The sequence below is a fragment of the Thunnus albacares genome, chromosome 7, assembly GCF_914725855.1.
Source record: "Thunnus albacares chromosome 7, fThuAlb1.1, whole genome shotgun sequence".
NCBI classification, from domain to species: Eukaryota; Metazoa; Chordata; class Actinopteri; order Scombriformes; family Scombridae; genus Thunnus; species Thunnus albacares.
The window spans coordinates 11,686,801-11,711,879 of record NC_058112.1 but is presented as its reverse complement, the minus strand read 5'-3'; the positions used below and the strand labels follow the sequence as shown (position 1 = coordinate 11,711,879).

At 41.1% G+C, this 25,079-nt stretch overlaps 1 protein-coding gene and 1 long non-coding RNA gene across 4 annotated transcripts; one reads left to right on the top strand and one right to left on the bottom strand.

The window, feature by feature from the left end:
• Positions 1-5,562: 5,562 nt before the first annotated feature.
• Positions 5,563-23,708, top strand: ptpn5 (protein tyrosine phosphatase non-receptor type 5). Of its 3 annotated transcripts, none has more exons than XM_044357681.1 (14): positions 5,563-5,811; positions 9,361-9,469; positions 10,705-10,997; positions 11,695-11,817; positions 11,934-12,026; positions 12,376-12,632; positions 12,880-13,072; positions 13,588-13,672; positions 13,986-14,065; positions 14,234-14,371; positions 14,489-14,599; positions 15,841-16,001; positions 16,319-16,432; positions 21,257-23,708. In XM_044357681.1, the coding sequence occupies exons 3-14, from the start codon at positions 10,728-10,730 to the stop codon at positions 21,348-21,350; spliced, it is 1,719 nt and encodes a 572-aa protein (XP_044213616.1). In that variant the 5' UTR covers positions 5,563-5,811; positions 9,361-9,469; positions 10,705-10,727; the 3' UTR covers positions 21,351-23,708. The 3 variants fall into 3 exon arrangements, with proteins under 3 accessions (XP_044213616.1, XP_044213615.1, XP_044213617.1); XM_044357680.1 differs by lacking the exon at positions 5,563-5,811 and adding an exon at positions 5,858-5,993; XM_044357682.1 differs by lacking the exons at positions 5,563-5,811; positions 9,361-9,469 and having other exon boundaries at positions 10,398-10,997.
• LOC122986422 lies at positions 14,507-15,918 on the bottom strand. Its single transcript, XR_006404300.1, has 3 exons — positions 15,808-15,918; positions 14,887-14,930; positions 14,507-14,591 (listed from the first exon to the last, which is right to left on the bottom strand). It is a non-coding gene; the product is annotated as an uncharacterized LOC122986422 (long non-coding RNA).
• Positions 23,709-25,079: the final 1,371 nt, after the last annotated feature.

The window sequence follows — 25,079 nt, the reverse complement described above, 5'->3', positions numbered from 1 at the left end:
CATACAACGTCAAAAAGAGGTTACTAGCAGAGGTGTGGTATGCACAGTTTGTGTGACAAAGCCCTGCAGTGAGGGCGGAGATGCACTGTAAAAACATTATCTCTGCACACGCCATTAAAAACTCTATTAAAGACATCTGATTTCTCAGTATTTTCTCCTGAACCAGATTAGTCTCAGACAGACTGTCGCTCTTCTTTTTCTGTCAAAGAAAACACAAACTAGCATGTAGTCGCTACAATAGGATGCATAAAAAAATCCTGCAAATACATACTGTATGCCTAGCAAGCGCACGCAACTCACATTCACTCATTCACACATAAACACAAGAACTCTTCATTTCCAGTATCACATAATCACATTATTAACCCTCTCATGTCATCACATACCATACCACTCACTCTTTCTTCTGGTTTTACTGTACATGACACAACAGTATGCTGGTCTCTAGATGGTTTATGTTGTTTTTTCATCTTATCAAGCGTGTAATTAGACTTTGCATGATGCTCCTTATATGATATACAGATGTACAGTAGGTTAAGTTATACCCACCAAAGTCTAGTTCACATCTCTGGTCCTCAGGCAACAGAGACATGTCAAAGTATTTTTTGGGGCGGCTGTGGCTCAGGAGGTAGAGCGGGTCATCCACTAATCGAAAGATCGGTGGTTCGATTCCCGGCTCCTCCAGTCCACATGCCGATGTGTCCTTGGGCAAGACACTTAACCCCAAATTCCTCCTGATGGCTGTGCCATCAGTGTATGAATGTGTGTGAATGGTAGGTTAGCTTCCTCTGATGGGCAGGTTGGGACCTTGCATGGTTGGGACCTTGCATGGTAGCCGTGTGAATGGGTGTGAATGGGTGAATGTGATTCGTAGTGTAAAAAAAGCACTTTGAGTGGTCGGAAGATTAGAAAGGCACTATACAAGTACAGTCCATTTACCATATTTTATATAACTGCACAGGAACTGGGGGGAGGTGTTGTGACTATTTACTGTCAAGTCAAGGCCTGAGAATGATCTCATTATTTTACCATAATGTGCACAAAGTTTGCAGTAGTTAACCACAGAAATAAGTGAGGAGCAAATCGCGAACTAAATGCAAATGAATGAATCTAGCAGACAAGTCACACAGTTACTGGATAACTCTGAATCAATACACAGTAATAGATGATGATACAGTAACAGCAGATGTCTAAACACTGTTTAAATGTCTAATGATTACTTCAGAGATATGTGTGAATCTTCTTACTGAACGCTTGAACCTTCAACTAGCAACTGATCATTACTTCTTTATTATGTACACATTACTCACAATTTTGTGTCCCCCTTAAGTAAAGTGTGGTGTCATCCTGCCAAACTGACCAGTAGCTGCTACTGGGACTGCATCATTTATTCAAGAACTATTTTTCAGATTTTCATTAAAGTGGTACTCTAGCAATTTAATATTGCACCGCCATTAAGTTGGGGACTCACAAAAGACAGATAAAGATAAAAGACTTTAAAGGCAATGTGTAAGTATCCTGACTTTTAGTCCACATGAAATACTGGATGCAATATTTCCCATAATGTTACAAATGACCAATAATATCTTTTTTTTTGCCTAATTTCCTAATTTGTTTCTTTAATTGGTAAATACACAGTGCATTCTGTAAAGTACTGTATAGTGTCAGGACTATATCAGTGACAATTAATGGCTTTTTTTTACATTCAACTGCAATATCTGATTTGGGTTGTGCTTGAACCTATACTTGAATATTTCTCCCTATATTTCATTTGGCACTCCAGCAAACACTTTTTCCCCACAGATCTAACGTCTTGTAATATCGCAGTGAGTCAACAGGAAACAAGTTGACTGCAGCAGCCTGCGGTCATCAATTGAACACTTTACAGCTCCCTGATTCCCTCCGATGCAAATGTGTGGCGAGATTAGCTTGTCTGTCGGTGTTAGACTGTGTTTTCTGGCTCCAGATAGGCAGGCTGGAAGCCACTGTCTTCATCTGGATGTGATATGATGAGTCACAGTCAAATCTGAGATTGGCATCGGTCTGGGAACAGACAGGAAAGTTTGTAGGCCAATTAGCTTGTTACATAAAACTCAACACAGTAAATATCACTGATGCTCTCCAGAGGCATGTATTAATTAGACAAGACTCAGCTGGCTACTAGTCATTCATAAAGAGACCAGCAGTGAGCCATGGGACCACTAGATGCCTCCCTTTGTAACCCGAGGAACGCTGCTTCTCCAACATCTCTTCAACATACACTGAGAATTTTATTGGGTTGTTTTTATATTTTGACAAATGACCGTGTTGATAGTGTTGATAATGTTATATTCAGTATCTTCTTTATAGCTTCTGCCTTCTCACTCTCATTTTCCAGGAAGTAACTATTCTTACTGCTATTCATTTGCCTTTCAATTCAAACACGATATTAAAAATGGCTTTGGAAAAATGTGGCGTCAATGTGTATCACCGTGAGAGAAAATGAGGAAGTCATGTAACAGCTTGATGTTTCTGTGTAGAGCCAGACAGCTCAAGGCCACGGGATATCAACCTCTTTTCCTGTATCATTAATTAGGTTAGACGATGCTTCCACGCTCACCGTTTACTTTGTGTGACAGTGACCTTGTAGGTGAAGGGGGTAAAAAGTGTGTGTGCGTGCAGTGAGTGTGTGTGTGTGTGTACAGGTGAGGTCATTTTAAAAAGGGACGAGGAGGAGAAGATAAGGAAGGACAGAGGAGTTCATTTAGTTGATTGCACCGGGGGGAAGGCGACGATGTGTGGGACAGATATATGGACGGAGAGGAGAGGACTCTGAAGTGGGTCATAAATATTGAGGAAAGAGGAGAGGGAAACAAAGAGAGAGCGAGTGTGTTTCATAAGACCAGATGTAGTTTAGCGATTGGCTGTAATGGTATGAATAAGAAAAACAAAAAATAGACTTTTAAAGAGCTTATGACAGTTATGGCTGTTTTGCTGTCTCCATTGCAATATCATTTTTTTCAATAGGATAGAATAGTTGTTTGCACATTCACAAAAACTTAGGTGCTGGATAACAATAAATCACTGAAAGTAGAAAATACTCACACACTGGAATCAGAGCTCCTTTAAGCTTTAATTAGCATCATTTTGACCCAACAACCCAGTTTTTGTGAGTAAAAAAATGGAGGAATAGTTCAACATTTTGGGAAATGTGTTTATTCCCTTCCTTACCAGTAGTTAGATGAGAATATTGATACCACACTAATGCCTGTCCGGTGAATATAAAGCTGCCACCAGCAGCCTGGAAACAACTAACCTGGCTCTGTCCAGTGCCGGCACTGATTCCAGTGTGTGAGTACTTTTTCAGTGTCTCCCCTAGTAAATACTGAATCTGCTTTAGGTCTCAGAGTGTGTCAAGTCTTTGGCATTTGATTTTTTACTTTAGTGAAGAACTTACACAGGCTGCAGAGTAGCAGGAAGTGTTGCTCTGTCTCCACCGCGTGTCGTTTGGCAGAACTGACGCATTCTGTTTTCTCTGGGTTGCCAAGTTCGTCTGTGTGTCAACCGCTCTCAATGGCCAGGTTGGGGTCACGGCACGCAGATAAACTGACACTGGGCTTTGTCTGTTCAGTGCTAAATATTATTGATGACATTTAAGTTTTTGTAGTCCACTGGTTGATGTAGTTTTTTTTTGGCTGTAATTTAGTAGGTCCAGATTGTGTGTGTGTGTTGTGCTGAGGCCGTGTCCATTTTCTCCTCTTAGCAACACAGAGCTTTGTAATGGAGCCAGGGGCTTTGAGTTTTTTTTACTGATCTTATCATGTACATACATATATAATTTGAAATATATATGATATGTATACTGTTTTGGTTCACTCGCACCATTCTCATAGTGCCATTTTCAGGTGCAGAAGACTGAAAACCCTCCGTTCACCTCCTGGCCAGCCCCAAATGGCAGACAGACAAAATTAGTGACTAGCTGGTGAACATAGCGGAGCATTTAGTTGCTAAATAGCCAGATATTTCCCTCAGGAGATGATGGAGAGCAAAACAATGCTAAAAGGAGAGTGAATAGTGGACTTACATTTACCAGGTGGACAGAAACACGACTCTACGTGAATGCTAATGTTGCTCCATATGGGCTAGATGTGTAAATAGGCAAATGTTTGCAAACCTGTTCGTTTGTTTCCACCTCCCCAAGATGGCCCACATTTAAGGTTGTTATCATATGTACAGTATGTGTGTTAGTGCTCCCGGTGTTTGTGTAGATGAGACAGTGGCTGTTTTCTGCAGGTCAGTTCAGAGAGCTACCATATGGCAGGACAGGAAGGAGGGAGCGAGAGCACAACACACAAAAGGGGGGAGAGACAAGAAATGACAGGAGGTTGTAAGGAATGAGAGAGAGAGCAACAGTGGGGGGAGGGTGTAGGAAGCGAGAGGGAGAGTGTGAGAGGATAAGCAAGAGAAGCATGGGGATGACAAAAAAATGATGGTGACCAGAATAAGAGCGCAGACCTGGGCGATGATGAGTAGGGGGGGGGGGGGTGATGGCGATGAGTGAAGTGGGTGGCAGAGCCTACAGCTTGGAAGCAGAGGAGGTGACAGTGGGGGGTGTTCACTGCTCAGTGATGTGTTATGATCCGACCCCCCCCTCCCCACCACCACCACCACCACCCCCACCTCCACCCCCTACACACACACACAAACATATTTTTGTCACTTAGGAGGACATTGCAATGACTTATATCAATTCATGGAGACTTACCTTAAAGGATAACTCTGATAATATTCTTTATTTTCCTTATTGCCAACAAATTTCATAAAAAGGCAAAAACAAAAACAACAGTTTGTTTGCCTCTAAATACTTCATTACCCTGTCAGTGCCTCTCATTGGTTCTTTCTGAAAAGGAAAATCAAAAAGAAGTCACAAATATATCATTTCAGTGAGTATTTACAGCAGCAGGATGGTGTATTTGGGGTCAAATCACAATAAACTACAGCGCCTGTGTTCATTGTGATGAAATGTTTTTTTTAACAATAATGGTGCTCTATATGGCACAGCATAGTGAGCTACGTATATCAGGTTTTACTTGTTATTAGGATAAATGTCTTGTTGGTTTTGGTTTTCATGGGTTTGTTGACAATTAGAAAAAAAACAGCATTATCTTCTAACCCTAGAGTTGAATGATTTACATTATAGGAATCAATTTTTGGAGGTGAGTCCCCCTTATGTGACTGTGTGAAAGATTCATGTCCCCACAATGTGATTAATACATACACACACACACACACACACACACACATACACACACACACACACACACACACACACAGGCTCTCTCTCTCCTGCTCTCCAGCTCCCTCGCTTGCTCTCCCTCATTCTGGCTCTGTTGCCAAGGCTACCGTACAGCCTCTTGCTGCATATACCTAGACGAATCTGCCGCCTGTGGATCTCTCTCTCCTCCAGGATACAAACAAAAGAAAACCCATCAGACTTTTATGCCCCTCTTTCTCTCTCTCTCTCTCTCTCTCTCTCTCTCTCTCTCTCTCTCTGTCTGTCTCTTTCTCTCTGTCTCTCTCTCTCTCTCCCTCTCTCTTTCACACACAGACACAAAAACCCACATTCGTAGATTCTGCCTCTCCTAACCTCACACGCTTCCTCTTGCCTCTCTTCGTCTCTTGCTGTCTCCTTCCTTACATGCAAACACAATCCTTCTTCTCCCAGACAGAGGAGCAGTAAAGGGATTGACGTGGTTCTTGGTGTTTGGCTCCTGGTCTTTGGCTCAGAGGGAGCGGAGCGGCAGATGGCAATGTGAAGACGGGCTCAGTCAGGTAAGAGGACTTATCCTAACCAGACTTAAGGCTGTGGATGAGTGACTGCTCCAGCCCTCCTCTCCTCCCTCTGTCTCTCCCTCTCTCCCCCTCCGTGGCTGTGCGACATGAGGTGAATACCAATTTCTCAGCAAAGCCCCTACGGTTCATATGGCTGCTGCGCTTTCCTGGCTGTAAAAAAGGTAGGGATCTGTGATGTAGCCTCTGTATGTGTATGTTTATTTTCTGATTATTCTTCACAAACTGATCATAAGACAACAGGTTGGTTCCTCGATGCTGTTGTAACTGTGTGTTTTTCTCTCTCATCTATTATTATGCAAAGCTTGATTTCCTCCGTGTTGTATCATGTCTATGTGACAATGTGGGAGTTACCAGAGAGAGATGCAACAGTCCACCTCCCTGGGTGATTCATTACTAATCCATCCAGCTCTGCACTGTGTGGTCGCTCTAGCTCACCGTAGCCATGTACAGTACGTGATATGAATGGTGTTTTGTCTTAGTATGAATGACTGCCAGAGAATGCCATTCCTGCACTGATGTTGCGATGCAGTGCAATCATGTAACACAATCCTTTGTCACCGGGAATCCAGATTTATCTCCAGCAACCTGTAAATCAATTCGCTATGCAGCACATTTCAATTATTCATACAGTATAGCGTAGACTGAATTGTAAGTTTATATGTGTGTTAATGAGATTTCTCTTTGAAATGCCCCTGGAGCTGCTGCGAGCAATTGTAGAAGTGTATGTAAACAATAGAGCTGATTGATAATCTGTCTCTGTGATATACAGGAGGAAGCTGCAGGCTTGCTGGGTATTTTATTTTAAGGTCATTGTGAGCTTATGTTTGTATTAATGTCAATATTGTGTGTGTGTGAGTGTGTGTGTGTGTGAGAGAGAGAGAGAGAGAAAGGTTGATGAGGCAGGTCTTGGCCCTCGTGACTTTATCTCACGTTACCATCCCATCATCACTTTCAGTAACAGCTTCCTCTTACCCCCGTCTCCCTGCCACATGAGCACTTCAACAAGACGTTCGATACCTCACTCTTCACGCACTTTGATTCACCTGGAAAACAGGAAATGCTGCCGCACTGTAAAGATGGAGAAGGGAAGGTGACAACTATACTTCAGAGCTTGCAAACAACTGTTCCAACATTTTTAAAAATAAAGCAGATTTGCACATGCTGTTGCGCCTCCATTATTTTCCAGATGGGGAAGCTGGGATCATCAGGAATATCCATTAAAACGTGAGCCAGCTGTCGCCAAAAGAAAAAAAATAAATTAGATCATGTTAATTCCCCTTGTTCCTGATTGCAGGAAAGAGCTTTACACAACTGTCAGCAAACAGTCATCCCTGGTCCTGTGATTCTCCTGGGACAGAGGCCACAGGCTTATTGTATGGCTCCGTTTAGACTCAGCTCGATGTTGGGTGCTTTGAATGGACGCAGATCAATGGAAACACTATGCACATACTCTGTTTGAAGACTGAGGGGGTGGTGTTTGTAAGGACCCAAAGACAGTAGACCTCCAGTGAGGAATGAGGCTGAATCAGCTGTCAGGTTTGACTTTGCCATGAATCCACTTGGCCTGTTTATGAATTCCTCCCAGAATACTGAGTTTTAATTATAATGTGATTTCTAATTGGGGGGGGGGGTTGATTATAAGACTGTTACCTCCCTCTACTACAATATTTAGTCTGTTACTGCAGATTGTTATTATAGATTACTGTCTGATATTTGAATAACTTTAATATGTGCTGTAAGCTCCTCAATAGTCTCCATGAACAATGTGTGTAAACTAAAAACAGTCATCTGATGGTACAGTCCAGTCATTACAGAACCCACAGAACTTTATTTTAAGAAGATACCAGAGCAAGGCAGAATTTTTGGGAAATGGTGTGTAAAATGATGCAGTAGACATCTATAATATTTCTTTTTGATGCGATGGTGCATCTATATAAAAACATTGAATCTTGGATTTGACTATTTCACACATTTACATCATATAGCTTCAATGAAGATCAGACAGTGTGAAATAAGGTGATTAAAAAAAAAAAACCCTCAAAGTTACTGAAGGGGAAAGAAAAGAGAAAAACTGTTTGTTAAGGGGTTGAATGCAGGGCTGTAGATACCACTGAGGAAACATATTATGTCCTTGTTTTTTCTGGCGATTTGGGGATTTTAGGAAACTAACATGATGTTACTGTCTATATTTTGATGCCAGTATTTTTAATACTCTAATAGTATTTAGTATTTCCCGGAATCCCTGGCAGTGGATGGGTGGGTGGGTGGGTGGGTGTGGGGGACTCGGACTCAGACTTATGACTTCAGCATTTCTAAAATCCTGGCTACGGCCCTGGTTAAATGTACCAAACAATTCACCAAGCAAGCAAGCAAGCCCTCAGCAGCCAAAGCAAGAGACTGAAAAACAAAGATATTTACCTCAAAGAATAAAAGCAAAAAGAGGCAGAACTGTTAGACAAACATGAATATTGTCACTGCTCTCCCACTACAGATGTATGTTTGTATTTTTCATTTTCTCATGCAGTGTGCTTGCCAATGTGTGTGTGTGTGTGTGTGTACATGCTACAGTATGTTGGTTGCCACAGTTACCAAAACGCCAACCTCACTGCGTCATTGCTTCAGACAACCTTCACACAAAAAAAGAGATGCTTTCCTCCCATTCATCCCTCCATCCACTCACCTGTCCATTTATTGTTTAAAAGCGGAAGCTCAGTGAACTTTCTCCGTTTCTCTTATACAACACAATATAGGTGTGTTTGTGTGTGTGTGTGTGTGTGTGCATACTTCATATGTGTGTGTACATTGTATGTATGCACGTTGCCATGGCTACGGGCCGGGCTTACTGGCGTCATCACTTCAAAACCACCTTCGCAGCAAGCCGAGAGATAGAAAAGGACTCAAAGCAGCTCCCCCCTGTTCAACACCTGCACTCTCTCTCTCTCTCTCTCTCTCTCTCTCTCTCTCTCTCTCTCTCTCTCTTTCTCTCTCTCACACACACACACACACACACGCACACACACACACACACAGCTCTTGCTACTGGTGTGGTCTCATATTCCGCTGAACTCACCCCATCCGTTCAACAGGGTCCAGTGGCACAGAAGGAGAGGAGGGGGAGATGAGAGAGCAGAGCAGAGGAGAGCAGAACAGAGAAGGCTTGACTTCATGCATACTGATTCGACTGGAGCAATCTGAATGTTTTTTCTGAGGTTGTCTGGTTAGTCTGGCTCGAATCATCCCTGCCTCTTAGAGAAGGAGAGAGTAGGAGAGAGGCATGGAAAGAAAGAGAGGGGAAGAAATATTGACAGTTTACTGTGTCACCTTACATCACCATCCTCCGCTCATGAGCTGGGAGATGACAAGAGTGCTACTCTGATCCATCTTTTAGATGAAACTGGATTACTAACCCTGTCTCAGCGTGACCAGTTGAATTTGAATCATAAAGTGTCTCTACTGTATATTGTGGGGCATGATTTATGTTGTGTTTAAATTACCTGTAATGTTTGGCTGTTATCTCCTGTCCTTCAGATATGACTCTGCCGCACAATGGCTGACAACGGCTGGTTGCCACAGGATACAGGATTTTACTTGATCATGTGATCTGACTCCCTCCCCAGTTCCCTGCCATCTATCATAGGTGAGTCATGTGACTGGCTGGGTGTTTACAGTAAAGTTGGGGGGGGTTTTTGGGTTTTTTTGATATTCCAGGAAGCCAACTGTAAAATCATTTCATGGTAGTCATTGATGAAAACTTGCTCCAAACTCACACGTGACAAATTTAGACATCAGCAACTACATTCAGACAAAAGTGGTATGTGCACAAACAGTACACCACCACTTCCACAGGCCCCCACATTCACACATCTGCACAAAGCACGTGGCAGTAATCAGCCAAATGTACAAAACACCTTTATTAATGGTTGAAGGACAAAAGAGCAGGGCGGAAAAGGGCTTTGAATACACTTGTGACTGATACAGAGAGGCTGTGTGTGTGTGCGTGTGTGTGTGTGTGTGTGTGTGTGTGTGTGTGTGTGTGTGTGTGTGTGTGTGTGTGTGTGTTGTCAGTAGATGATAATGCTCAGGACGGATGAGAGGGATGAGAGCCACTCTGTTGCCAAGGCGACGGACAGGGCTGTAAACACGTTACCCCTGACTCATCTCTCCACAATAGAGCCTCTCTCTCTCACACTCTCTCTCTCTCTCTCGCTCAAACACACACTCTCACACACACAAACACACACACACAGACACACACATTCACACAATAGAGTCCAATCTGGGGGAGACAAGAGGATCCGCAGATGAGAGCCACTCCAAGCCGCTTAGCTATACATCTGAATAGGCCTGTGGAATAAATACAACCCTTTCTGTCATTTAAAAACACACAATCAGACACACACTCTTGCAACCTGACAAACACGCGTCATTGAACTGAAAATCAATATGTAGTTTTGTTGAGGTCTTTGCTGTGCACGTATATTAGAAAAGCAACAAAGACATTAAAAGCATGAAAATGTGATTGCCAAACCATTTTAATGGCCACGTAAACAGAAATGTCTGAAAAAGTCTGAAGGACGTCTGTGTATTAATTGTCGTTCATATGTCTCTTAAAAACTGAGGCAGAACAAACATGGTCACATCCATGGAGAACGAATGTTCATAAGGGGTTGAAGATACAACACTAACTGCATTCATCTCATTTAAACAGTGACAATGACAACAATTGTTGAGCAGTCCTGGAGTTCAAACATACTCCCTCATTTTGTTACATTTTCAGACAGTGTACAAAGAAAACACACAATATCTAAGAATCCAGCTGTGGAAGCCTTGTGGTCACAGAGGATTAATGTGTCAAATACCTTTAACACACAGGAGCCTCATTTAACAGGGGGATAATGACCCGCCGGCTGAGCAGCTCCACCCGCTCCCACACTGAGGACTCCATCTTCCTGAGGCCCGACGAGGACCCCGTCTGGCTGGATGAGCCCACAAAGACCGACAAAATAGGTGATGGAGCCCCTAAAAAAGATGGGCTGCCAGAATGCAAAGATGGACCCACAGGGGGCCAAAGCCCACAAGGGGAGGAAGTGTTTATGCACAAGGTGTATGCGCTGGTGATTGAGTTCCACTGCTGGGCTGCACTCTTCATCGTCTCTCAAGTCACGGTATGTGAATGGATGTCAGTGGATGCTGACTATGATGATATAAAATGTGGACAAAATCTTCACATGTTTGTAGATTTTTTTTTCTCAGATCATAAGACTTTCATGTGTGCTCTAAATCAGAGTTAGTTTGAGATGATCATCCTGCAAAAGATTTGCTTTTCAGCTCAGCATATAATGTAGAACAGAATGAAAAATCCACAGTAGTGTAATTGCAACATTAGCAATGCAAATGACACCTAAACATGAGAGCACAGTATTCTGTCAAACCAACCCTTATTTTTCCACAAAGATTTTCTTTTCATATGCATCATTACATTGTCATATTCACTAAAGTGCTTTAGTCCAAAGTGTACTTTACTCTGCCTTGAAAAATACATTTTTATGGCTAAAATTGGACACCTCTTTGGTATTCATCTCCTCATCCCATCAGTCTCTCTGTTGACTTAATGTTTGATTCATTCAAGAAAAAAAAGAACAGGTGCAACATTACCATATGTATATAAAAAAAAAAAATTAAAAAGAGTCTTGTAAATGCATGTGGTCAATTTACATATTTTTTATGCCTGTATAATAGGCCATCTTCTTTTCTTCTCCCTTCATTTTTCACCTGAGAGCAGCCACAGCGCTGCCTGATTATCAGTGCATGAATGACTGGGGCGCAGCACAGTGACAGTCTGCCTTCCCTCTCTCCTCCCAGGGGTACTGGGTGTTTTTTGTGATGGAGGGAAATGGACCACTCTCTTCCATCTATAAAGCCCTGCAGGTCCTCGACTTCTACCTGGGCTTTGTCTTACCCTGCCATCCGATTTTTGGAATGGATGTAAGTGTCAGTCCTCGATCCCACCAAGAGGTGTTTCAGTTGGAAGATGTGATGTATCCAGTGTTGGCTGTGTCTAACTGCCTCTTCCTCTCTCTGTCTCTCCTTGTACTGGACAGTCCATCGTGTTGATGAGAGAGGTGCTAAACAAACAACACAATTGGATCGTTCATGGCACTGCAGGCATTGGTGTGGCCATCTGTGTTGTCATGGTAAAACACTGGACACCCCTTAATTTCTCATCCAAAACTCCTTTTTATGCAAAAATTCAAAAGTTCTGTCATTACTTACTAAAAGTGCCATTATGGTAGTCCTATGTGCTATCTGCTTATTGCAATTTACCATAAAGGAAAGTGATGGTCCAACTTAAGTTCAAATTATTGCACTTGTGTTTCTGTACCTCCAACTGTCTTTGAAAGTAACTAGATTGATTGGATCATTAATTTGCAGATTGGCTAGTTGCTTGGTTGATTGATTTGTTCATTGACTGATAAATAGACACATGGTTGAAGAGATAAAAGGCTGTTCACTGCCTCCTTTCTTCAATTCATCTTTCCTCAGGTCGTCCACATGGTGTGTAAGTGGCGTTACGGCACTGGCTTGTGGTCGTCAGGCAGAGTATCGAGGGACATTGGTGATCGGCGTCAGTCTGTGAGCCGCCAGCCCTCTTTCACCCTGTCAGAGTGGACTGATGCCCAAGAGGATCTGCTGGACCTGGACCCCGTGCCCCAGACTCCAGTCTTTGAGATGAGCACTGATACCAGGACAGAGGGAGACGCTGCCACCCTCACTGTCACACCAGTGGGGCTTCAGGAGAGGTTAGAGTGAGAGTGTGATGCAGAGAGCAGCAGGGCTGGGTGTGTTTTAGGAAGTAACGGAAACAGACAGAAAATGTGCAATGTGACTTTGCATTCGTTTGCATTTATATTTGAGTCTGTATCTGCAAATAGGCACATACTGTTTTCATGCTATTTGAATCCATGTTTGCACATAGCAGAGGGGTATACACATATATATATATATGTATGTATGTGTTTGTTTGATTCCATCCTGTGCATCACACAGGAGGGGCTCCAACGTTTCCCTGACCTTGGACATGTGTACACCAGGCTGCACGGAGCCCTACGGCTACGGAGCCCAGCTCTCCCCCAGAGACCAGTCGGCCCAGGAGTATCTCCGACAGGGAACACACATGCTGACCCCTGCCATGCTACACACACGGGCCATGGATGACCAGAGCCTGCAGGCTGAGTTTTTTGTGAGCAACAGCAGCTCACCCACCTACACTCTTTAGATTAACAGATACGCACAGAAATGAACAGAGACTCACCGGAAAAGACGTGCACTGACACACACACAGACATACACATAAACACAGACAGAAATGCACACACCCACACACACACACAAACACCCAGTGGAGCTCTGCACACACCCGTAAGCTGTTCTACTGTCTGTTAGTGGGCGAAGGAAGGCGAGATACTGGCGTATTTGCGTTCAAAAACCCGCAGAGGATTCCAATGTCTGCTAGGCAAAAAGATGTGCGTTCAAGATCATACGCAAGTAATCCACAGCCTGTCAATCACGTGCAATTAGCACGTACCAGAAGAACAGTTCAGTCTGAAGGGTAGTGGATGACTTATTGTCTTGGATGTTATTTTCTTACCGTGTTGTTGCCTTGTAGAGGGCACGGCTTGTACTCTCTCCCTCCACTTCTGCATTGGCTGATTGTTGTTGCATCCACAACACCTATTGTTCTGTGTCCATTGGCAGGAAACTCCCATGAACTTTGTGGACCCTAAGGAGTACAACTATCCAGGGCTGGTGAGAAAGAATCGCTACAAAACCATCTTACCCAGTGAGTACAGCTGCAACATGAGTTAGAACAGTCACAAAAATGAGATTATGAAGTTGTAAATTTAGTAAAAACTATTTAGCTCAGATGTGTTTGGAAAAGTTGTCCCTGTTCACCACAATATTGATACTCACACTGAGACACAGCACACAAAAAGACACCATCCAACCCTGTAAGAAAATAGAACTCTAAGATTTAATACAGTATATATTCATAATGTATAAATATATTATTTTCTACCTTCTTCAGCTTTTATCTCCTAGAGTTACAACTTTTCTCTCTCTCTCCTTCTCTCCTGTTAATCTCACACCTCCAGACACACACAGCAGAGTGATCTTGAAGTCACAGGATGATGATGATTTCCTCAGTACCTACATCAATGCTAATTATCTGAAAGTAAGTAAAAATATGTGTATTTGTGAGCAAAAACTTGCTTTGAGTTACTCACCGTAACTTTATTCATTCTTCGTGGATGTGACCTCATGTTCTCAGTGTCTGCTGCTCACAATTACTGAAAACAGATATTTGTATATGACAAGGCAATGCTTGTGTGTGTGTGTGCAGGGCTATGGGGGTGAGGAGCGTGCATACATCGCCACCCAGGGTCCCACTGTGAACACAGTGGGCGACTTCTGGAGGATGGTGTGGCAGGAGAGAAGTCCAATCATAGTAATGATCACCAACCTAGAGGAGAAAAACGAGGTCAGTGTGGATAGATGTTTGATGATGATGATGATGATGATGATGGATGATTAATGGATAAATGGACAGATATTTGGTTGGGTAACTTTATGTGTTTGTGTCCACTGTGTCTTACAGAAATGTGCAGAGTACTGGCCTGAGGACACTGTGACCCACGAGGGCATCGAGATCACAGTTGTCACAGTAACCCAGGAGGATGACTACAGTCTGAGGGTGTTCACTTTGAAGGTAAGACACGGAGAGACTGTTCATATGTCACACAATAAGGGTGAATACACAGAACACAACTTAAATAAACAACAAATCAAACTTTTTAAAGACATTTTCTTTTCTTTTTTTACAGAAACAATGTCCCTGTTACTCTGGATAATTCACAAACCTCACGGTGGACACTTTTCAGTGTGTTTTGTTCATTATCCAAAGCAACAAGGACACTGATTTTGGAAAGACAAGTAACTGATGAATTTTTTTTAAATGTAATTTTTCCGCCATGTGAAAAACGAAAATCAATTCACCTCAACTGTGATGGAGCGTCAGTAGAAATCTCAGATGTGGATATCTAAAAAAAAAATGAACCAAAATTATCTGCATGGCTAGACACTACTAGAGGTAATTGAGAAATGTGTTTTATTTGCATTTGGGTGAACCAAACCTTTAACACACATTGAATCCAACCGGCTGAGTTTGAGTTGAAATATTTTTTTAGATCTCAAGATTAAAATTAAACCATGTAATAAAAACATGAAGTCCTGTGTACACTGGTCTGCCACCACACCAAATTGTGATCTTACGTTCTCAACATCCCAAGCAAAGACTACCCAAGTTTGCTTTTTGACAAAGTGAATGTTTTCATCAGACTGTTTCATCATGGTGCAGACTCACAACAGATATGTGTGTCGGGTTATGGTTTACTTAATGTTCTGATGTGGCCATATTTTTCTGTTTCATTCATGCTTTCATGATGGGTGCTTTATATTTAATTTGGGGTCATGGTGGCATTGGCACTTAGCAAGCCAAACATGATAATTCAGTAAATGCAGCCTGCATCTGATTACTAAGTACCAAGGGATCATTATACAACTGTGCTCTGAGTTAAAAGCTTGTTGTTTATTCAAGTTCTCCGGTTTATGTTGTCTATCAGTAGGATTAATAACCATTGTCAGACTGACAGAAACACTCAGGGAATAGAAGCAGCTGATGGATTTCATTATGCAGGCTACAGTGCAGGCAAGGGAGAACAGACTATGTAAGCTCTTTTTTATAGCCCTCTCTCTTTTTTGCCGTCTTGCACTGCGTTCATTGTTGTCGTAGCAACAAACACCAAGGTAACACAATTTGGATACACATGCAGAGCAACAGGCTGATCAAAAATCCTTCCCGTGTGCGCACCCATGAGCATGTAAATATGATCACATCCGTATGTCATGCCCGTATACCTGTTTGTGTGTTGATGTGTCCGTGTGCACCAGTGCGGGGATGAGGAGCGAAGTCTGCAGCAGTACTGGTACACCTCGTGGCCTGATCAGAAGACTCCAGACAAAGCTCCACCTCTTCTGGAACTGGTACAGGAAGTGGAAAGAGCAAGAGAGGAAGCTCCGCCCTCCAGTGGCCCTATAATCGTTCACTGCAGGTACAACCTTCTTGAGAATATAATAAGGCCTATAATACCCCCATGGTGATAGAATACATCCATAAACACACATAGAAAATTGTGACTTTTCATAGTGGAAGAATCCCCTTAACTGCTGTTTGTACTAGTGTACCAACAGAATCAACAGAGCTACTATGCACTCTTTCCATGAGCAGAGCTTTTGCCTTCTTCCTATCCTCCACTGTCTGATTTCCCCAGGGAGGATTTGGCATTAATCAAATTAGTGAGATCACTGCTAATCAATACACTGATCCATTAATTTTCTCCTCCTCCACCCTTTAACTTTTTGTCTGCAGTGCTGGAATTGGTCGAACTGGCTGCTTCATTGCCACCTCCATCCTGTGCAAGCAGCTGAGGACTGAGGGTGTGGTTGACATCCTGAGAACCACCTGCCAGCTCCGTCTGGACAGGTGAGATATTCTTAGCCCTTATCCATGCTCATGTCTATCTTTAGTACTTGGCATAATAGCCCACTTGACATAGTTTTAATTGATGTGGGTCCAAATCACGAACTACTGTAAGTAGCTGTGGGAGTTACCCCAAAATGAAAATTTAGTGAAAATGAATGACTGTATGATCACCAACCAAACAGTGTGTTATGCTACTTAAAGTCATCACACTGTCTTCCAAATGACTAAATCCATTGTTTCACACTTTCATACCAAGAATCATAACTTTATTTAAACAATTTGTGCAAAATAATTTAAGTTTATGTTTTTTCAGTATTAATGAGGACAACTTTGGCCAAAAATTTTTTGGGCTACAAACTCTTTGCTCACAGAGGACATTTTGACTTGTCTTAGCAGGAAAAACACAGGTGTAACTAATAACACTAATTATGGCTCATTTCCATTCAAGTGTGCCATCCTAGTTGGCTAGCATGCACAATTGCTTGGCTATGAAAGTGGCACATCTGAATGGAATGCACCCATAATCAATTTTACTAATTGCACTTGTGTTTCACAAGTCAAAATGTTGAAGAAAATGTGATTGTCGATTTTTTCACTAAAAATTAGGTAATGCAGAAACAACTGAATTTTTAGCCATGATACCAGCTCAGCTCAAGGGACAGCGATGTCAGTCTGATGGTCAGTAGGCTGGTCCATCATTTTGATTCAGACTGAAACAACAACAACAATCAGCTGGATTGGCACAAAATTTGTACAGACATTCATGGTCACCAGGTGACATATCCTAATGACTTGATGATCCTCTGACTTTTCCTGTAGTGCAACCAGCAGGTTTACATTTGTGGTTTCCCTGCTGTAAAATCCAGCTAGAACCAGCTTCAAACTTTAGCTGGTCATTAGCTGGTCTTGCTGGATTTACCTGGTATGCCAGCTTGTTCAAGCTGGTTTAACTGGTGATCAGCTGGTAGACCAGTTTTGTGTAGCTGGTTGAGAGGTGAGCAGCCAGGTTCGTAGTGCTGGTGTAACTGATCAGATGGTTGCAGACCAGCATGGCCATACTGGTGTAACTGGTCAGGTGGTTTCAGACCAGCACGGCCATGGCATTTTTTTGGTTATTGCTATAGACACAAACATGGTTGGACTTTAATCAAATTTCATAGAACATGCTGAGCAGGCTGAGCCAATAAGTGAGCTTTGTGGTGGCATAGGGCCCCGTGGCCAACAGATTACCCCAACATATGTAACAAAAAAGAATAAAAAAAAAAAAAATACAACTCTCTATACTAAGCATAATAAGCATAGTGGTTATTCATTGACTTGTTTATTATGGCAAATCAGCTGCCCTGACGGCTCAGGATCAGGCTCTCTCCAGGCTTGCCTGATCCTGAACCGCTGTGCATGTGTGTCAGTGTCAGTGTTTGCATCGTTGCTTGTCACAGGCTCAGAGATTCTTACAATGTCTGCCAAAACAAGACTAGGTCAAAACCTGGATGGCTGGACCTTGTATGAAACGCTAAAGGCCTTTTAATTTGAAGCGATTTGAAACGAGGCCTTTTAAATTGTAATGGATAAAGGAAAAGGTGGCAAGACTTGGTTAATCAGTCAGTCACGGACATCCAAGTTCACAGATTTTCAGGTTTATAGGGCTGGCAAAAAGAAAATATTTGTCTGGACATGAAGAAAGAAAAAAAGAAGAGGTTCGAAGAAGAGAAAAGGCAAGAAGATAAAGGTATGTAAGCCTAAACCACAGGAGAGCATTAGCCTCTTACCTTAGCCGTGCGTGTATGCTAAAGTTGCTAACATGCTAACGCGCCAAACACGATTAGCATCACAACTTTTACAAACTGTATTAAGTTGGTATAGTATTAAAAATACACACGCATGCATGTACTTAGATTCTGTATCTAGATTGCAATAAGTCCCCATTCAGGTGGTAAAACACACACTATAAACTGCATCAAATTGGTACAGCGTTAAAAATACAGAAGACTTCTTTACAGAAGAGTCTTTCAGTGGTGACAGTAGTCTTTATAGCAGAGTCTTTACAGTAAAGCCATAGTTTTAATAAATAATTTACAAAGGTATATAAATGTTTTGTTTATGATTAGTTCATCATTAACTTATGTCTATAAATGACTTACTACTGATTGCTATTATAAAGTGTTACCCATGGAAATGATAAAAGTCAATGATTAAAGTTAATAAATTTAATGGTACAAGTGTCTTCTTCAGTTTAAGCCATCATCTAACATTATCATTTAAGCCATTATCTATCCATTACCTATTTAACATTATCTATGGATCTGTGATGTTCACCTCTGGTGTTATAAGGCATTTAACAGAACAATACAAATTTTGGCAGAAATAGGTTGAATTTGGCCTCTGCACTAAAGGGCTAACATTAATAACTCACTCTTCACATCCCCTTTCCAGGAGCACTATTAAAGTACATAATTGGAAAAGGATCACAGGTGCCAGTAAACACAGCTCCTACTGTTGGTGGGTATAAAGAGGGTGTAAAATGATAGCCTTCTGCATTTAAAAAAATTAAGTCAGTGTTTAATTAAATTCTTTATTTCATTGCAGGTCCACCAGCCACCTCTACTCCTGGTGCAGAAGTGGTCATGTCACCCAAGAAGCTGATAATGCTGGTACGTTATGTCTTTTAGTTAAACCTATAGCAATAGCTACATTTCCCACTTGTTATAGTGCCCTGTTCATCGCTCATGTATAAAATCTGTCATGTGGGGGGTGTGTAATACCTGTTTTCAAGGGCTACAGCAGCATTATGAAGCCATTTCCAAAGCTGCCAGTGTTGAACAGGCATCTTATCTAAAGTCACTTTTTAAAAGCAGATGGCATCAACCTCTTGCAGATTGTCTTGCATCATAAGATCCTCCAGATTAAATGTCATTTCAATTCAGTCAATTTATTTTATTATTTATTTATTATTTCATAGCAGGTCCATCAACCTCCACCTCTACCTCCATCTCTAGTGTCATCCAAGAAAGTCCTAACAATGCTGGTAAGTTTAGGCCTAGATCAACAATAAATTTGCAATAAATTAACAATTATTCACCACTAGGAACATCCAATGTATGAACATGTCAACTTACTAAACTTAATTGTTTTCTATATTAATCTTCTCCATAGGTCTTTATGTGCCTATTGAAGTGGAGAGCAGTGCCAACATGCCTACCACCACACCTGGCTCTCCAGTTTCTACTCCTCCAATGGATCCAGCTGACTTGCCATCAGTCAATCAAATTTCAGTCAGTCAGTTTGTCCAGTTTGAATCATTCTAAGATGACCCTCTGTGAGTAACAACTAACATGTACATACTGTAAGTTACTGAATATGTCCTTAAAAGTCCTGGAAAAATGATTTCTGTACATGATTAATTTTGCTTGTTCTACTTCAGCTGCTGGATGGTGAAGTAATTGAAACACAAAATAAAGATTTTCAAAGAATTTTCAAGGTTTTTTTTCTAAATAGCATTTGATGGTATATTATAGACAAAACATGTATCTTGCTGCAAATAAGTATTTTAGAGGATGAGTGTGTTTTTTTTAAAGTACATTTTTAAAGACATTTGAGAAGCTAGGCATAGCACATCCTTTTAAAGAACTGTAAACCAAAAACTAGTTCCTACAAGCTGGTGAATTTTAGTAGGTGCTTTTCTCACCAATAGGAACTGGCAGCTGGTAACAATAAGAGCTGGTAACTGGTAAGAATCTTAGCTGGGCCTGGTAAAGTAATAAGAGCTGATGGTGAGAATCTGAAATGGTAAGAATAGGAGCTGGTATCTGGTGTCACCAGCAGTAGCTGGTAGCTGGTCAACCAGCTGTCAAAAACCTAGCTCAAACCAGCTACCAGCTCAGAGCTCGTAGCTGGTTTGAGCTAGGTTTTTGTTAGCTGGTTTGAGCTAGGTTTTTGACAGCTGGTTGACCAGCTACCAGCTGTCAAAAACCTAGCTCAAACCAGCGGTCAAAAACCTAGCTCAAACCAGCTACCAGCTGTCAAAAACCTAGCTCAAACAAGCTGTCAAAAACCTAGCTCAAACCAGCTACCAGCTGTCAAAAACCTAGCTCAAACCAGCTGTCAAAAGCCTAGCTCAAACTGGTCAAGCTGGTTGCCAGCTACCAGCTCAAGCTGGATTTTTCAGTAGGAACATTCAGTAGGTAATTTGACTCAATTGAGTCAAATTAAACTATTGGATGGACTGGCATGAAATTTGGTGCACACATTCTCATAAACAGGTGCACTGTAAAAACTTAGGTAATCTCCTGACTTTTCATCTATCACCACAATCAATTAAATAATCTAATACTTTGGTTTATGACCAAATATCTGCAAAACTGATGACATTCCCATCAGCCTCAGCTTTGTGTTTAGTGCTAACTAGCAAATATTAGCATGCTAACACACTAAACTATGATGGTGAACATGGTAAAGTTATACCTGCTATCAGCATGTTAGCATTGTCATTGTGAGCATGTTAGCATGCTGACGTTAGCGTTTAGCTCTAAGTATTGCTGTGGTGTACAGTACTGTACTGTCTCACAGGCTGTAGCATGGCTGTGGATACACCTTGTTTTAGAAACAAAAACCTGCCTCCATAACAACCGAAATGCAAAAATTTGAGTACCAAAGTAAATATGACCAAGGCGCTCAGTCTCAGGTTAACAAAAACAAAACAAAAATACTGGCACATTTTCTAAAGGATATCTTGACAGTACACATGGCTAGATAAACACCATAGAAAATGCAAATAATTTCCTTCTCTAATTTAATTGTGTTTGTCTTTCTGTGTGTGTTTGTCAGGGGTGGGATGATCCAGACGTGCGAGCAGTACCAGTTTGTGCATCACGTCCTCAGCCTGTATGAGAAGCAGCTGTCTCACACTGCTGAGGAGTAGAGTGAGCACTACAGCCACACCCAGACCGAGACACACCACTGTACACTGTACCGCCTCTGGTGGTATGCACCACTGTACCTAGCATCACTTCAATTTCACCCTTTAACAAGTTCAACCCATGTTAATCTCTTCACCCAAGACAGGCTCGCTCAGACAGGACTGAATGGTTGACATGAAACCTGTGCTTATTCTATGTCTCTGAGCAGAACAAGCCTATAGGAGGTGGGATTTGAGATAGCCCCTAAAAAATCTTTGATCCACACAGTCCTGGAGAGTCACAAAGGTCATGCCTGAAATAATCCAAACTCGCACTCCTGACATCATTTCATTTGCACTGCTGAGGTTTTTATCGCATCACTGTACAAGAGTCTAAGTCATCAGGGACTCACTGAGTGCTAAAATAGCCGCCTCAGTCACACACTGTATGTACAGTTATCAAAAGGTTAAGGAGGAACTGCAAGTCCAGTCTCCCAAAGTTAGTGTAAATGATAAGGGCCCTTTACAGCATAAGTGCCAGCATAATTTAAATCAACAGAAATGATCAAATGCCAGCCTAATATTTTACACTATATAGATATAAAAGTCCACATAAAATATAAGTTAACTAACAACTAGCTTTTTTTCTCACTGACTCTCACTTTTAATGTAAAAAAAAAAAATCATTACAGAAGGCCTGTTTCAACTTTCGATGCATTCAGGAGCCACCTCATCTTCAGGTTGCATGGTGCTAAGTGTTCATTAAAGGCATGTGCAATGTTATGGAACATAGGAATGTATAACAATTAGGTTATTAATTAACTAATTAGGATTTCTGTGCAGTCTACAGTATTACAGTTTTACCATGCTGCCTGTGCAGTTCTCATGGCCCATGATGTTTACAGTAAACAACTCCCGCATTCAGGCCACATAGATGTACACTCAGAGGCGTCACAGAGCCAGCGAGACGGAGGCGACTGAGGCCAGAAATAGAATCAGACCGTCAGAAAAATCAATGAAGAGCTCTGGAGAATCCGACATGTACGCGCTCAACATTTCTCAACTGACACACACAGGGAGGTATAATGCACAGAAAATAAATAACTGTACCATAAATTGTTGAAGGATGACCACACACAGCTAATACTCCTGTAAATGTCCCATTCCTATCCTGAAGCTTGTTGCCCTCAGAGACACTTGCTCTGTGATGCCTCTGCTTTCAATAGTAGCTTGAACACATCTGTGAAGTAAGAAGCCCATGATTGTTGTATAGACAGGCCAGGCCTAATCTGTATGAAGCACAATAGACCAACTAAGGTTGTCTCTCTGATGTTCAGCTGTAAAAGTTCTTTTTTTCTGTATTGTGTTTTGATTGTGTTGAGTTTAATGGATTGCATGTGCTGTATGGGACTCCATAGGTCCACAATCAAAGCGACGTGATTGGTTGTCCTGCTTTTTGTTGTGTAAAAGGGTTTAAGCCTATTATATTGCTTGCTCTCGGCCAATGCTTTTGATACAGTTTGCTTTTGTGAAACCAACCAGAGATATTTTTAGAACATTTTGATACAATCCTTTCGAGTAGATGCCTTGTGTATATTTCCGTTTACACCATGATGGAATGTAGCTCATACTGTGGATCAAACCATCGGTTTACTGTATATTGCAAGATTTGACAGAACAAAATGTGACAACTACCTAAGTTACCTTACAGTACAGAAAAAAAATAGATTATGTTCAGTCTTCAGTATTATTACTTTATGCCTTTAGGCTTTGCTTTAATATGCTTTGCTTTCTGTGTATGTTTTTATCGTTTTCTTGGAGAATTTTACCTCAGACTGAGTTTTTACGCAGTCCCCTCTCTATTCCATCTGTGACTCTATAGGCCATTCTCAGCTGACAACAAGAAAAATAATCGCTATATGTAAGGCAGCTAAAACAGTTAAGACAGTTTTCTATGTAACACAAATCAAACTCAAACAACTTTTATCTTGACTACTTCATCAGATCAGCAGCCGTGAACATTATCAGAGGATGGACTTAACTGTGTGGGCTTGGACCAATTTATGAACATCAAGTAAACTAGCAAATTAAACTGCCAAAATGATCTTTTACAGGAACATGGGGCTGGGATTGATAAGAAAAGCTACAATCTGTCAGATTATTGACACAATCCTCTGATAATGTCCCATGAACTTGACTGAAAAGCTTTTACTTTGCTTGTTTTCAATGCTTACTGGTCCTATTCTGATGATCAAAAGGGGATGACGAAATAGCCAAACAGTCAGGCATACAACCAACCAGCAATCAGTATTCCTCTCCTCTGCTACAGTATCGCTTTAAGTTGTGAGTTTTTGCATCCAAATAAAGGTAGATTTTCATGAACCTGTGTTGTTGCCTCTTTGACTCTACAGTATCTCCCTCTCACACAGCATCAAAATGACTAATTTGTGTGAAAAGTGCTTTAAACGAACCACAGAAATGTGAAGATTGTTAAGACAACACACATTAAAGATTTAAAACTCTGCAGTCATTTATATTACAGACTGTTGGCTTCATGTTGTTCTGGACATGTGATCTTTACTGACTATAAAAACTCCTTTTTCCACCACAGAAAGCAGGTAAATATCTATGCCACTAGGTGTCAGTATATACAATGTAATTGTACTTATTGCCAGAAGCTCTATCACTCTCCATTCATCTGCTCACTCACTCAGACATTTAGATGGCACAGCAACAGAACAAAGGCTTTCAATCAAACAATAGAGAATTCATGAAACTGAATTGAAACACCCACTTATTACAACTGTTCCCCCCAGTTGATAGAAACAATGTAATATCAGACTGTGTTTATTTCTGCTAACTTAGAATATATTTAATGCTTGTTCTATTTCTTTCTGGAATAAATATCAATAAATGTTATCAATTATTAACCACAAACTAGTAAATTCATAGTCTTGTTAAGGCAGGCAATCATTCACTAATACTTTATCAGAATACTGGCATCACTTTTTCTTCATCACATTTTTCTTTATATACTAACTGTGTTTTGTGAGAACAGTTTGTATGATATTATGTTTAATTCTGGAGATATCTTGGCTGTGACCATCTGGTAATGTAGAAGCACTGTGCCAAAGAGCTAACAAAACCACTTGTGCCCCAAGTGCTGGAAGTACTTGTCATCAAATCTTATTCATAATTCAGTGTTTTATGTCCGTGGTAATTAACTTTCAGATTTAGTCCTTTTAAGAATCCTGTGGCTCGGTTGAAGTACCTGTAGAGAGATGAAGTATGAATGTAACTAACTGCACTCTGGCACGTTGCTTATGGTTTGAAAATGATAATAAACCCCCCGAAAAGGAAAAAAAAAAAAAAACACAAAATGAGAGCTCACAAAAAGACATTATGCAGTAAAATAAAGTAGTAAATGTAACAAAATGTCATACATGATGTTGAATGAATAAGACACACACTATTATTATTTTGTTGAACAAATAGGAACCTGACTATTAAAAAACACACGCTTAAAAAATAATTTGTCAAACATAAAAATCTGAATTTTCTGTCTGTTGACTACAGAGGACAGCGTAGTATAGATCACAATCCAGAGTTGAGCCATGAAAGAAACTAGAACATGCTGTAAGAGCAAATACAAATAGCATGTTATGTGAGGTTGATTGATAAAGAGCACATGAGGTAAAAAATAATAATAATAATAATTTTTAAAAAAACCAATATCAGTCCTTGCATGTAATT